The sequence below is a fragment of the Pinus tabuliformis genome, chromosome Q (genome assembly GCF_031772625.1).
Source record: "Pinus tabuliformis cultivar Carrire ecotype Pingquan chromosome Q, CPIR1, whole genome shotgun sequence".
Classification (NCBI taxonomy): Eukaryota; Viridiplantae; Streptophyta; class Pinopsida; order Pinales; family Pinaceae; genus Pinus; species Pinus tabuliformis.
In genome coordinates this window covers 1,306,118,185-1,306,132,627 of record NC_142296.1, presented here as the reverse complement: position 1 = coordinate 1,306,132,627, position 14,443 = coordinate 1,306,118,185, and the positions used below count along the sequence as shown (strand labels likewise).

Here is a 14,443-nt window from a genome sequence, read left to right as displayed (position 1 = left end):
CTTCCTTCCATATAGCAACAAAAATGACCCTATTTATGGCACTTTATGGATATCAGCCACCATCCATCACATCATATTTAAGAGAAAATTCTAAGGTTCAAGCAGTGGAACATCACATCGAACATCAACAACAAGTCCTCCAACTCTTAAAGGATAACCTCGTGTTGGCACAAAATAGAATGAAACAACAGGCAGATCAACATCGCAGCGAAAGAAGTCTTGATGTAGGTGATTGGGTATTCCTACGGCTACAACCATATAAGCAAATGTCCCTTAAGCAAGCTAAGAAGGATAATAAATTATCACCAAAGTATTATGGTCCGTACAAGGTGTTGCAAAATATTGGTACTATGGCATACAAATTGGAGCTTCCTGCAGCTTCTCGATTGCACCAAGTTTTCCATGTTTCATGTTTAAAGAAGGTTATAGGCAACAAGCTCCCAGTTCAAACAATATTGCCAGAACTTGATGAGGAAGGAAAAATTATATTGGAACTAGAAGCAGTCACAGAAACAAGAACTCAACAGCTACGAAATCGATCAATTTCGGAGTATCTTATCAAGTGGAAGAACTTATCCCCTGAAGATTCCAGATGGGAGGATGAGAATTTTATACAGAAGCATCCAAAACTACTCAAGCATTGAGGGCAACACGTTTTTGAAGGAGAGGGGCATGTTGGGTCCCTATAATACTAGTGATTACCCCATTACTATTGTAGTTGCATCCCTTATTAATATTGTTGTGCCCCTATTATCCCCATATTGTTATTACTGTGCCCCATAGAATCCCTCTATTGTTATTTTTGTGGCTTTATATTATTATTGTTAGGTCAGCTGGGTTATATTGTGACTCCTTAGACTCCTATATATAGAAAGGAGGTTTTGTCATTTGAATCATCCAAGAATTGTTCATTTAGGTAATGTAAAGCAGGTTGCCCCCTCGAAGAAGCTGAATTCTAAGGCGTTGATCTATCTTTTCTATTTTTTCCTAAGCTGGTTTCATAACATACTTACTTCTCAGTAACTGAGTTGCAGTGCAGCAGTTAGCAGTGGTAGTGCTATGAGCAACATGATGCAGCATGTTGAGAGGGAGCTGCAGTACAAATGTAGCAGTGGCAGTGGCAGAGCCATGGGCAGCAGTACAAGAAGCAGTAGTGCAGTGGATGTAGGGCAGCAGGCCCAGCATCAACACAGGTGCTGGTGCTGGAGGATCAGTGTGATGTTCAGTGGTGGAGCATTACTAGAGCACATTCCTCGTTAAGAGGGAGTGTTGATTTAGGGTAGCATCAGATCTGCTCTAGCTATGAAAATTGGTGGAGAGGCTAAAGCACATGAGATCTTCAAGACTTAGAAATGGTTTGGAGAAATTCCACCCAGTTAGAGAGATATTAAAATAATTAATATTTTTAATGGAATTTCTAAGTCTAAACTTAAGAAAATTAAAATATTAATGGGTATTAATATAAAACTGGGTGAGAATGTTCTAAATGACATGGATCAAGCCAAATATAATCTTAGCCATTGATTAGAGACTTAATCTCGATCATTGAAGACTCAACAGGAAAAGTATAAGAGGAGGCTTGAGGGTCAGTTGGAGTTACACCAATATTGATCAATTAGTTCAATTTTCTGGAGCAGGGTTTGTTGAGAAAATTCGAACAAGTGATCTGTTGCAAAGAGGGGAAGTGAGTGCATAGCAGAGAGGCAGAGATAGTGCCAGAGGGTTAGCGCAGAGCCTAGAGAGGCTAACACAGAGGTAGCCAAAGCTACGCAGAGGCAGCAGGAGCCATGCAGAGGCAGCTAGTGATTGTGCAGAAGCTGAGGAGCCTGCGTGGGTGACACAGAAGGCCAAAGAGATGACACAGAGAGGTAGAAGGCTGACGCAGAGGGTTCAGGAGTGACGTTGTGCCTAGCAAAGTTGACACAGAGCCAAGAGGAAGCACCGTAAGGATTTTCGTGGGACAGACTCGCTGAATATTTGTCTCCAAGAAGAGGTATTACTGTCGTGTAACAATCTTTGTTGGGTGAGCCAGTTCGGCACCCTAGTGTACTCAAGAAATATGCATAAACCCTCAGAATTGTTGCACCGGTTTTCCCGCGTTGGGATTTTCCGGGACGATTGTCCAAAAATAACGATGTCCCTTGTGTGTTTGTCAAATATTTCAATCGTTGATCTGTATATGAGTTAAGGTTGCATTTGTGTTTATTTTCAGTATTTATATGTATAAATAAATTCTTAGCGGAATAAACAAGTAGGTGAAATAAACCAGATAATGCAGTAGGGATTTCTAATGGGTAACATTTATAAATTTCAATATCCACTCCGTTCTAGTTGTCTCTTGACATCAGGCTGTGGGGGGTAGTCCCTATGGAATGAATTGAAGGAAAGCAAGTTGAGAATCAACTTACTTGGGAGACATGGATGAGCGGCCTAGCCACTTGGTTGAAATCAAGCAAAATTATGATTAAATTAGATTTTCTATTATGAAACCAGTGTCTTGGAGTCACAAATTCTTGCTTCTTATTAATTGGAACCAAATAACTGGATGGACACCCACTGTTTGAATGATTGACTAACCTATGTGAGATGCTTATGCAAGAGATTATGAGTGGCTGCTATCTTGGATTAAGATTGGTTAGATTAGATTTATCTTAAGAGTACTTAACAATGTTGTGATGCAATTTTAAACAAAACAAGCTTCAAGAGGTACATGTATAAACTTCAAGTAACCAATTCACCAATTAACACAAGATGTTATGCCAAGCTATGAGATAATTAATGAGATTAGTCAATTTTATATGTATCTCACCAATAAATATTCAGAAAATTCAGACTTGATCAATGTTATAACAACAATAAGAAAATGTTAAACCAAAAATGCTTATGCTTGCCTAAGATCACAAAAATATGCCAACATAGAAAATTATGTATGTTAGCCTTCTCAAGATGTATCTTTCAGCGAAATTTCAGATTTGAAGTATAAATTGCAGCAGTAAGTTAACCCACAGATTAGCAAATAGTGATGTCAACACCAATGCCCAAAAATTCCTAAAAATAGTAAAAGATGTCAGATTTGGGGAAAATCAATTTTTTGGATTTTCTAGGGCTTCACTTAGAAAATTTCAGATCTGATATACTTATTTCAGTTGTGAAACACTGATAGATCAGTAAGCTAAAATTTCCAGAAATAGGTAACCAATATTTCAAGAAATGACAAAATCCACTAAAACTTGAAAATTTCCAATTTGAGGGCTTAGGAGAGTTTGATTCAGCAATTTTCAGAACTTCTAGGTTTATGACAGATCAACAAATTGATAATACTACAGATAATCCCCACAATGTCTACACATAGTAAGTTTGCAAAAAAAATTTGAAAATTCAGATTTTTTAGACTTTAATTAGGATATGATTAAGAAATGTTCAGATTTGATTTTTCACAGTTATGCAGGAATTTTCAGCAAGCTAAAATGTCAGATCTAGGTCAAATTATAGATGTCCAAGTGGCGAACAATTGTGAAATCGAAGATTTTGCAATTCTAAACAATTTTGACCACATATAGAATTTGATTTTAGGGCCCAATTATTTGTGTTTTGCTTGCTGTAATAAAATTGCAGAAAAATAAGGGTTTAGAGCAATGTTGCATTAATCGTTATCGGGATAATATCGACGCGAGGAAAAAATCAGAAAAAATCGTAATTATTGGGAAATAATAAGGAAAAATTTGTTTGGTACAAAAATATTCATTTATTTTTTTCATTTTTTTCAAATTTTTTAATATCTAAACCATCTACAACATAAAATAAATACATTGACACATAAATATAATAAAGGAACTAATATATAGGATGTTTAATATCATTTCTAGTGCTAAAATCACATATAACATTGAATCATGTCCTAAATAGTAAGTCCTAACTCCTGAGTCCCAATTCAGCCTCAAAATATCAACAAAAAATATAATAATGTATCTCATCATGTCATAATGTCATATACAATAAAATGAAGAAAATAACTAAAGTCTAATCCTATTGATTTCCTCTGCCCCTCTTGCGAGAAAATGCCACAGCTTTCCCTTTCCCTCTAGATGTAGATGTTGGTGTTGGTGGAGTTGGCAGTGGAGTCTGTTGTGCTCTAGAAGCTGAAGAACTAGAAGTAGGAGCTATAGGAGGTAGACCACGTCCTCTACTGGTGGCAGGGGTAGCCCGGGCAGGTGGTGTCACTTGGAAACATCACAATCTCCCAATCCTGAAATCTTGAAAAATTGGTAAGTCTGCTGCATTTTGAATGAAATCTAAAATTCTACTTTCTCCATATGAAATCCAATGACGCTGGAACCACTCTAAAACATCTTGAGTCATTTCATGGTAATGTTAAAAATTTAAGTAAAAGGATGAAAATGAAGATTAAGGAGAATGTCACTTTTACTTTAAGAATTTAACATTACCATGAATAGCATATCAATACTAGGGCTTAGACTTGATCATTAAGCTGCCCCACTCAAAAATTATTTGTTTCTTTCAAAAAAATTACATTTCGAACATTTAGCATCCCTTATAAAACCTCACCGCGATAAAATCGGAAAAAGTCGGGTATATAAAAAAAAAATTGGCGATAATATCGGATATTACTCACGATAATATCGGCAGCGGGAAATTATTGCAATAAAATGATAATATCGCGATATTATCGCGATTTTAACAACACTGGTTTAAAGATCAAAGCTTAGGCTCAAGGCCTCGAAGATCCTACCATTGAAAATCGTTGAAACTTTGGGATAATGTTGCCGCTTGCTAGATATGAATTTTGAGACCTTAATCCTGCAAAATCGCCAATGTTTAACCTCAAAACTTCAAATTAGGGTTTCAAGCCAAATTTGGGGGAGAAAGAGGTCAAGAAATGGAGATCAAGGTCATGGGAGTAGAATTTGCAGGTATAAAAGGGTCAAGATGATAGATCGGGGGTCAATGGAAAAGGCCGCAAAGAGTCAACGCTGGGGGAGAAGAATCCTCTAAGGCTTGACGTTGGGCAAAAAGGTCTCCAAGAGGTGGACACTGGAGGGTTTGAAGGCTGAAAAGGGTAGGCAAACCCTCAAAGGGCAGTCATCTAACCCTTCAGAGGGAGGTTGAGGCCGAAGGAAGCCATGACTAGGCCCTAGAAGGCCTAAAACCCTCTGCACTGGGGGCTGGAGAGGAGGCTGAGGCTTGTAGGCCTCACGGCCTGCCTTAGAGAGGCCAAAAAGTGCAACGCAGGAGGAGGAAGGGATGACGCAGACGCTGATGGGCCTGATCAAGTCCTAGGAAGGCCAAAAACTGAAAACCCTTGCTCTGAATATTTTTTTTATGCTTCAGCTCTTTGATTTTCTGAAAATTCTGTTGTGGGAAACCTGCAAAAAAATTCAAGAGACTAGATCTTACTCGCAAGGGTCTAGATCTAGCTCTTCTTCCACTTAACTCCTTGATCGAACTTGCAAAAATAAAAATAGAAACACCCAAACTCCAAATATATACAAAATAAATCTAAAAGCCCAACCCAAGCTAGAAAGATAAATTACAATTACAATTTACAATTTAATTTACAAAACATACATGGGTTTTTAAATGAGTTTGAGAAAATAAAATTTTCAATATTTTTTACTTGAAAGAATGACTAAAATGCTTCAAAAAAATTAATGATTCACTATAGCCCAAGCAAAGATTAAATCCACCATATAAAAACTAGAGATCCAAGCAACAATGATTCTTGCCCAAGTTTGTGAACTTGAAGGCCAAAGACTGAAGTACCTGCAAGCACTATGAATTTATCTCAAAATAATTTGTTAGACCACATGGGGAATCAAACCACCTAAGATTAGCCCAAAACTATCAATAGTATGGTTCTATTTCCATCTAATGATAAAAACAAATTTTACCAATATTCAACACAACATAGAGATGTTCGTAGTCAGCACATACCACAAATCAATAAGTAAGAACACTTTGAATTGCATACCAAAGTCTTTTATTATGATAGAAAAAATAGTTCCGAGCAGGACAATAATTTACACAATGCTTCAACAACAATTCTAGTCAGAGATCAAAATGACTAGAGACTCAAATGACTCTAATTTATAGATAAATCCTTCAAATAGAAAAATAACGGCTAATTTATTTGATCCTTGTCAAAATAATCTTGGTCGTTGATAAATACTTCAAGATCATTTAGTCTTGGCCTTTGATTTCTTATTTCTGAGGAATTTTCGAATTTATCATTTAATTCCCTTTTAATTAGCTCAAAATTAATTATTTAGAGCTAATTTCCTAAAAATGTTGACTTTGACTTAACCACCAAGGTCCAAGGGTCCAAATTTTCTTGAAAAGACAAAATTAGCGTGTGGGCAAAGCCTAGTTTGAAATCTACTCCCCTCATTAGCCATCACCCTGTTCTTGAGAACTTGATGCTCCATATCATCAAAAGGAACCCTTGCATGTCCCAACCTTGATGAGTGAGAAAGTGACTCATCTAAAGGGGTAAAACAAATGTTATATCATAAAGAGAAAGCTTTGATCCTTGAGCTATGCACCATATAAAGCCATTACCAAAAAGTAGTAAAAGGTGCATGAGACAGGTGGAAAAAGAAGGCCAAGGAAAGAAGTAACTCATGCCTCCACAATTGCTCCCTCCATTATATCTATATTGTTAAGATGTGTACCTCCATTAGTTGGTCCCCCAACCATGGCACTTGGTTAGGAAGTCTTTCCACTCCATTGTCGCCTATTCTAATTTCTCCCTGACACCTATGGATCGAAGGTTGATCTTGGAAATGTCACCTCCTCTTAGGGGTTGGAAGCACCTAATAGGATCGATTACCTAGTCACCCCTACAAAGGCAGGGGACACTTTTACAAGACTTGATCTAGTTAAATATTTGAAGTTGATCCCAATTCGAAGTATTATTATGCCCATAACAATTGAGTATGGTCCACTTTGATTCATCTATGCTTATTGTCTATCTTGAATCGTAGCTTCCAAAACCCTACTTGCCTAGGGATTCACACCAACCCCTAGTTTCCTAGCTTGGCTTGAAAGGGTCAAATTAGGAGAGAGAAAATATGGATAAAAATAGAGTATGATCACCAACCAACTAGACCAGTCCCTTGCCCCTTGGGAATGTGGAGTCTAGGATGAGATAGATTAGACAAAAATGTTTCTAAGGAGGTTCAAATTTGATGCCCTCTCAACAAAATTTCAATCATTTACTTACACAATGGGAAAATGGATTTTCATGGTAGAGCTTCTATGAGTTCACCACTAGGACAATTCATTACATATTATGTATGAGTAATGCATGCAATATTCATATAGATAGCAATTCAATTAATCTTCAACAAATTAGGGCACAATTTAGCATAACCTAGAATCAATTATTCCATACATTAGACATAAAGAAATAAATATTCAACAATTAAGTGCACTTACAAGATAACATGTAAGATTTCCATCGATTAGACCAATCAACAGCTCCAAAAACTATCCAAGATCAGCTCCAAATATCAAAATGCATCCAAGATATCCAATTCTTCCACAAGAGAACAAGTCTGAATTCCTCTAATGAGGCCAAAAATCCAAAAGGTGTGATGATGAGAAGTTACAATGATATGTTCTTCTACTTATATGAGGCATACAAATGCCTAATTAGCCTACTAGCCCTAATGTGAAAATATAAACTAGGTCAAAAGCTGACCTAGTAGCCTTTGACAAACTAAATAAAACTCCACATGTGCAAGACAAAATATTGATGTCATGCCAATGAATGCCCTCTGAGGGCTAACGTTGAAGGAAATGAGTGCCTTAGCAAGTGTAGAGGTCCTCTAAAATCAAAGTCTAAGGGTTGGTCGTAGATCTCTGTCATAATCATCCTGTGGACTCCAATTTTGGGTTTGGGGCACAAAATGGGTCTCATGGGTCTTCCTATGGCCAATATGCCTTACTATGTTCCAACGTTGAGAGCACTGAATATGGTGCTAGGCCTCCCATGTCTCAAGGTATGAGACAAACCTCATCTAGTCCCTGGATCGACTGTCTGTCTCTGTGATCACTGGTAAGGCGATTGGGGGCATGCTGGTTCAGGTGCTTCATTCCATGAAAGTGAATGATATAGGGCGAAGTGCAAGAATGTTGTAAGTGTTGAAGGTGCCCCTAGATATAAGTGATGTTCCACAATTGTCTGAAGGCACATGCCTCTCAACGCCTCACCTGTGAGTGTCGATGTCCCTCTGTAAGACCTGGACACAAATAAGTTGCCCAAACCTATAGATGGAACCACCTGTCAATCATAGACAATATCCAATGTTGCAACTTTCACCATTAGGTACATTTATCATTATTACATCTAAGTGAACCAAGCTTGAAAGTAATGGGCAAACTAACGCTTCATACAAGGCTTCTCTTCCAAAATCATGGCCTTAGTCATGTAATGGTGTTACTTCTCTAGGTAGGAGTGGTTAATTGACGATCCTATTAGGTGTTTACAACCCTCAAGGGGAAATGACATGCCCTTTGTCCACCTTTCAATCGATAGGTGCCATGTGAATAATGATGGAACAGAGGGGGAAAGACTCCATGGCCAAGTGCCATGGTCAAAGGGATTGGCTATGATGGAGTACCTCATCCTGGGTGTATAGATGTGAGGAGGGAGCAATCGTGGATGCATGAGTTACCGACTTGGCCTTTGTTTTTCCACCCCTCTTATGCATTTTTCTTTTTGTTGATTCTTCTTTGTATTACTATTCATAGCTCAAGGAATAAGAGCTTGCTTTGTATGATGTATAATAGTTATCACCCCCTTATCGATGGGGCAGTTCATCTCCCATCAAGGGTTGGACATGCAAGTGTTCCCTGTCTTCTATGAGATAGGGCAACATTAGCCTAGGAACCAGGTGATAGCCATATGAGTGAGGTAGAGCTCATGCTTGGCTTTTGCCCACGTGCTAATTTGTAAGTGTCGACCATCTTTTGCATTTTGGTTTTTTTTTTTTTTTCTTGTGGCCAACATATGCTCTTTCTGTTTCTTTTAGGTGCATCAACCTCCCAAGGCACATTTCCAAGGCCTACCTAGGTATGAGGATATGTGGGTGCAAATCCCAATGAACTAGTGGTCAGTTGAGCCCAAAGAATGGAGGCGGAATAGGGGCTCATAATGCGAGATGGAAATTGATAAAGCCAAAAATTTATAACCAAAGGAAGGTTTTAAAGTATACAGTACTATTGACGGTGCTGGACCCACCAACATTCAGGGGATCACCCCGGTATGAAGTCCCAACTAGACCTCACACAGTTTGGTGTGGGAGTCCCATCCGGTATGATGGCCCAGTTGCCATTATTTTAAAGATTTGCCTCAACTCTTGCTTGTCAGCACAAGAGAAAGGTCTTCTTTGTCTTCGAGAAGTGAGATTCGCATGCCTGGTGATTGCTAGTGTTACTTGTGTCAATGGTTCTTTCACTGTAGAGGGAGAGGGTGGGAGTGAGTCCCAAGTCACTTGGGAGGAAGCCCCAACTCTGTTAGGAACACACGACACAACAAGGCATGCACAGCCACCAGAACAACAATCCACACGGATGCGGCAGTCACAACACATAAGAGAAGATAACACGTACAACACTCAACGGATGAGTCCGCACGAGTGCAGCGGTTGTTATATCAAGTTTTATGTGAAAGGTTTGTCTGATGTCCAGGGAGGTAAACAACACGAGCAAGACAGTGTTAACAGCATATACAACGCATTTTCATTAATAGATATGTATTACAACAAGTGAATGAATTCAAGTGTTAAACACAGGTTAAAGCAACATGCATTACAAGTGTTCAAGATTAGTCTTACAACAATTACAAAACATGTGTGAAAACGAGTTGGCCTGTGAGCGGGCTTCTGAATTAATCGAAAGTTCCAAGACACATCGTTACACCATACATCACTAATCCCGTGGGCGGGGTGTTGGAGCCACTACTTACTCAAAGAAAAGATTACAGACTCTCAAGGCTATGTGGGAGGAGCTGAGGTGAAAAGTCCTTTGCATGTACAAATGAGGGGGTATTTATAGCCAAAGGTGACATTGACCTTTGTGATAGTTTGTCTACCCTCATGACTGTTTGACTTCCATGACTTTTCGACTTTACATAACTCTTTGTACAACAAGTGGGTCTCTTGGACTTCCATGTTACATTACATTGATTGACAGTATGGCCCACAATAGAGATGTGGACGACATGACTCATGACATGACTTGACATGACAGTGTTGGTACATTCGTACTGCTGCTAGTGTGCATGTCGAACTGTAGTGCTGCTGGGTGATGGATGTCCTCATGGTGTGTCACATCTTCACCTCTGCATAGCAAAGTGCGCGGAGTCCTCAGTGGTCGTTGGTTCGCTTGATGTTGCTTTTGCACGTTGCTCCTTGCTTGTATGTTGATAAGCTCGACAGGTTCGTCCGTTCATGAAAGGTGCATGTTCGTCCGTTCGTCTGTCCGTGAGCACTTCTTGCATGTTTGCTCGTCCATCCGTACACGAACACTTCTTTGCATGATCATCCGTTCGCGAGCATATCTCTTTGCATGCATCATCTGTTCATACGTTTGTGAATTTGTCTTTCTGCATGTGCTCCCTTCGTTCATCCCATTCGTCGTCGTGCCATGTTTGTTTGTGTACCTGTACCTATAGTCACTCAAGACGAGATGACATCAAATCCAAAAACCTCCTAGTCTACTATGATACATGATCATTTCAGATGCAGGTGTCTGGGAGAGGTAACAAGGTTGCAAGGCGGGATGGAGGCTCCGAGCACTGCTGATAAGAACTGCGCAAGAGTCATTGGGTGATGAAGATGGGCAATCCGGATCGGCAGTGACTATCCACAGGGTATGGCTCAGCTGGAGGTCAAAACTGCGCAGTTTTTGAGAGGAACAACACGGGTTGTGGGAACGTTGGGCAGGCCAAATCTGCGCAATTTCTACAACGAGCGGGCAGTGGGAGCTTGGCAGACAAAACTGCACAATTCATGGAGGAAACTAGCAGCTGGCTGTCGGGACACTAGCAAGAAAAACTGCACAATTCCTTGAGGGAACTGACAATCAGCTGCTGGGTCACTGGCAGCAAAAACTGCGCAATTCCTGACGGGAACTGACAGTCAGCTACTGGATCTTGGCAGCAAAAACTGCGCAATTCCTGGAGGGAACTAGCAATCCACTGCTGGTGGGAAGAACTGTGCTGATGCTGGGAGGTTAGCATGCTGATCACCTCTGCGCAGTTTCTGAGCTGAGTGGACTGCTGGGCAGCAGAGGGCTTGCTCATGAAAACTGCGCAATTTCCTTGGTGAGTAGTCGGTCGACTATGGGAGGCATGGCTGGAAAAACTATGCAATTTGCTGAGGGAGACAGGGACGAGCATTGGGTGTCTGTCTGCGCAATTTTCCCAGTGAGCGGAGCAGGTAAGGTCTGTAGCCTCTGCGCAATTTTTGAGGGGATTGGGTCCCAGGGTGGCTATCGGGTCAAACTCTCTGGTTGACCAGCATGAAGTTTGATTGATTTGCTTGCAGGCAACACAGCTTGAAATGACTTGCGTGGTGCTTCTGCGCTGTTCTAGGTGACAGTCGATCGAGTCGATGGCGGGGTGATGGTCCGACTGTCAGAGGGGAGTCCAGTCGTTAGAACTTCAGCAAAATGATTAAGTGTGTGAACGAGTGAAAGATGCATATGTGATCTTGCAAACACACTCTTACATGACTCGATGACGAGATGACTCAAACCATCTAAAAACACATATTCAACATGACTGACCGACGATGTAAGTGACAAGCGCGATACTTGTGATTGATCGTTGGTCGACCGTGGCGACGCTTGCACGACAGTGAATGTGACTCTGTGTCTGAGTGTGACAGATGTTTTCATAGCGAACACAACATGTACACACGAAGCGAAGACCTTGAGCATGACCAAAACATGGTCGCAAACATGACTTTGACATCAACATGCAAAAACTTGGGTAAAATGAACAAGCAAGGTGGGTGCAAAGACTCACACGAGCTCACGGAGTGAACCCAAGTGTGTGTAGTGATCAAGTGAATTTCTCAAGGGAGGCTTCGAAATTGGGTGCAGGCCAAAATTTTGGAGAGTGGTTGTAGCCGCTACAACAAGTACAAATGAGATTATATATTGAAATAAAAAAGATATTTAATTTTTTTATTATTCAATGTCAATTAAAAAAGGTCTATATCAAGTTATATATTATTAAAAGGGGGTTATATTTAAAAGAATCAAATTTAAAGTAATAAATTCTCAAAAGCTATTATTAAAAATTTAAATAACTTACTAATAATTAAAAAAGGTTACATAAAAAGTTAAACGAAGTCAAGAAAAAGTGAATTATTAGGGTATTTTTGATTGAAGGAAAAATGGAGTCATTCATTGAAAAGAAAAGAATGGAATCTATCACGGAAGGAAAAGGAAGGTTTTCATAAATTTTATATAACTATGCTCTAGTGCTATATAGAATTAAAGAGACTCTTGCAAGAAAAGATGCTACTATTTCTATCTCGCCCACCGAAGATAAAAATTATATAAACCCTACATTCACTAACCAATTGGTGATTCCCAAGTCAAATATAATAATAAAATTAGACCTTTGAAACACAAAACAACATGACATAACCAATTTACAATTAAACATTGGGGACTATATCACAATTCTCTTTTCAATCCCTATGGGGCAATTGAAGTGACATAATTTTGAGTTCACCCTAGATGAAATCACTAGGGTTCTTCATTTTAAATAAGAAGAAAAATTTTCTGACATTTTCCTACAAGAAGAAAAAATGTTAGGCCAGAAGGTAACTCTTCAATGCAAATTGTGTTTATTCATTAAAATTGTTCATGGTTATACGAGGAAGAGACTCTTGGGCTTCACCTCCCAGTGTCTCTTCATTTTCTTATTCTCCATTATTTACTATTTACATTATTTACAAATGTTCATCCAATCCCAATGATTAGGTGTCAACATTCCTTCCTTTGTCTGAAGGGATGTTGGTGAGTCCAAACATCATTTTGAATCTTTCAAACTTTTATTTTCCAAGTGCTTTGGTGAAGATGACAGCAATCTGCTCATTAGTGGAACAATGGCATAGATGGATTGTCGTGGCCTCAACATGATGTTGAATCAGATGATATTTTGTATTCATGTGTTTCGTTCGATCATGGAACTTTGGGTTCTTGGCCAACTTTATTGCAGAGGTGTTGTCAATCATAAGCGGACTTGAAAGTGCTTGTTTTACCTGCAAATCTTCCAGAATTTTCCTGACCCACAATTTCTTTTGTTGCCTCAGCTGCTGCCACATATTCTACCTTTGTTGTGGAATCTGTTGGAACTGATTGTTTGCGTGTTCTCCAAGAGACAGCTCCCGATCTAAGACTCATAACATAACCTGAAGTAGATATCCCAGTTTCTCTGTCTCCATCGAAGTTTGAATAAGAAATTCTACAGTGAGCCAAATTGTATGAACTCAGAAAATTTCGTGGAATTTCCATTACATTCTGAGAAGGGAAATTACATCTTATCAGATGAGGATGAATGGAGGATAGATGGCCAGTGAATTAAAGATTTTACTAAAAGGGATTGTTAATGTTTGACCTGAAATGGATGCCTTTATAAGATCTTATGACCAGAAAAGGGATTCAAAAACATTTACATCCAGTGTATAAACATCCGATATAATTTGCAAGAGATACTGCATCCAATACAAAATGTTCATAGAATTGCAACACTTGTGTAACAAAACAATAGTAAAAGGACTCTTTAAACAAGACGATTTAAGTTATCAGAATGTTAGTATCTCTAAAATCAGCAAGGCCAACTCTAAATGTTAGTTACATTCGTGTTTTGTCAATTTTCAGGAGGCTCCTCAATTCATATCTGCAGAACAGCTTACTGCGGTTCCTTTTTTATTCTATGTCTCACAAATTATGCTAAGAAAACTACAGGAAAAGACTCCGATCAATTAGGGATCTAAGAAATACTCATTTCCGCTGCAAAGGAGATAGATCTGTCAATAATTCTAATCTCTACTGTTTAGTGTTGTTACGCACACAGAAAACTTCTATACTCGCGTAGTAGTACAATGTTTGGGGTTAATCAGACGTTGGTATAACTTTACGTCCAACATTGAATTCTTTGTAAAATAGGTATGTATATATTTAAACATGATAGAACATGAAAAAAACTATGGGTTGATATATATATATTTTGAGGATCTTGGAAAACTGTGCAACCTTATTTGACTATGTAATATTTGAAAACGGTATTTTGAGTTTTGGATGCTGCCAACAGGAATGCTTAATGAGCACAAAACCTTTAGGAATCAAAGTGCCTAGAAAAGAAAGGCCAGAATTCAATCATGTGTAGTTTGACTATATTGGA

The 14,443-nt window shown here is 39.0% G+C and overlaps 1 protein-coding gene across 6 annotated transcripts in view; it reads left to right on the top strand.

Annotated features, from left to right (window-relative positions):
- LOC149224631 (uncharacterized) overlaps nt 1-14,443 on the top strand; it is a 447,397-nt gene that overhangs the window by 317,653 nt on the left and 115,301 nt on the right. Inside the window, exon 5 of one of the 6 annotated variants that reach the window (XM_089386202.1) lies at nt 13,921-14,251. The exons of the other annotated variants lie outside the window; for them this stretch is intronic. Within the exon in view, the coding sequence (XP_089242328.1) occupies nt 13,921-14,036 (116 nt within the window). The 3' untranslated portion in view covers nt 14,037-14,251. Of the gene's footprint in view, nt 1-13,920; nt 14,252-14,443 lie in introns of those variants that run through there. 6 annotated transcript variants of the gene reach the window in all.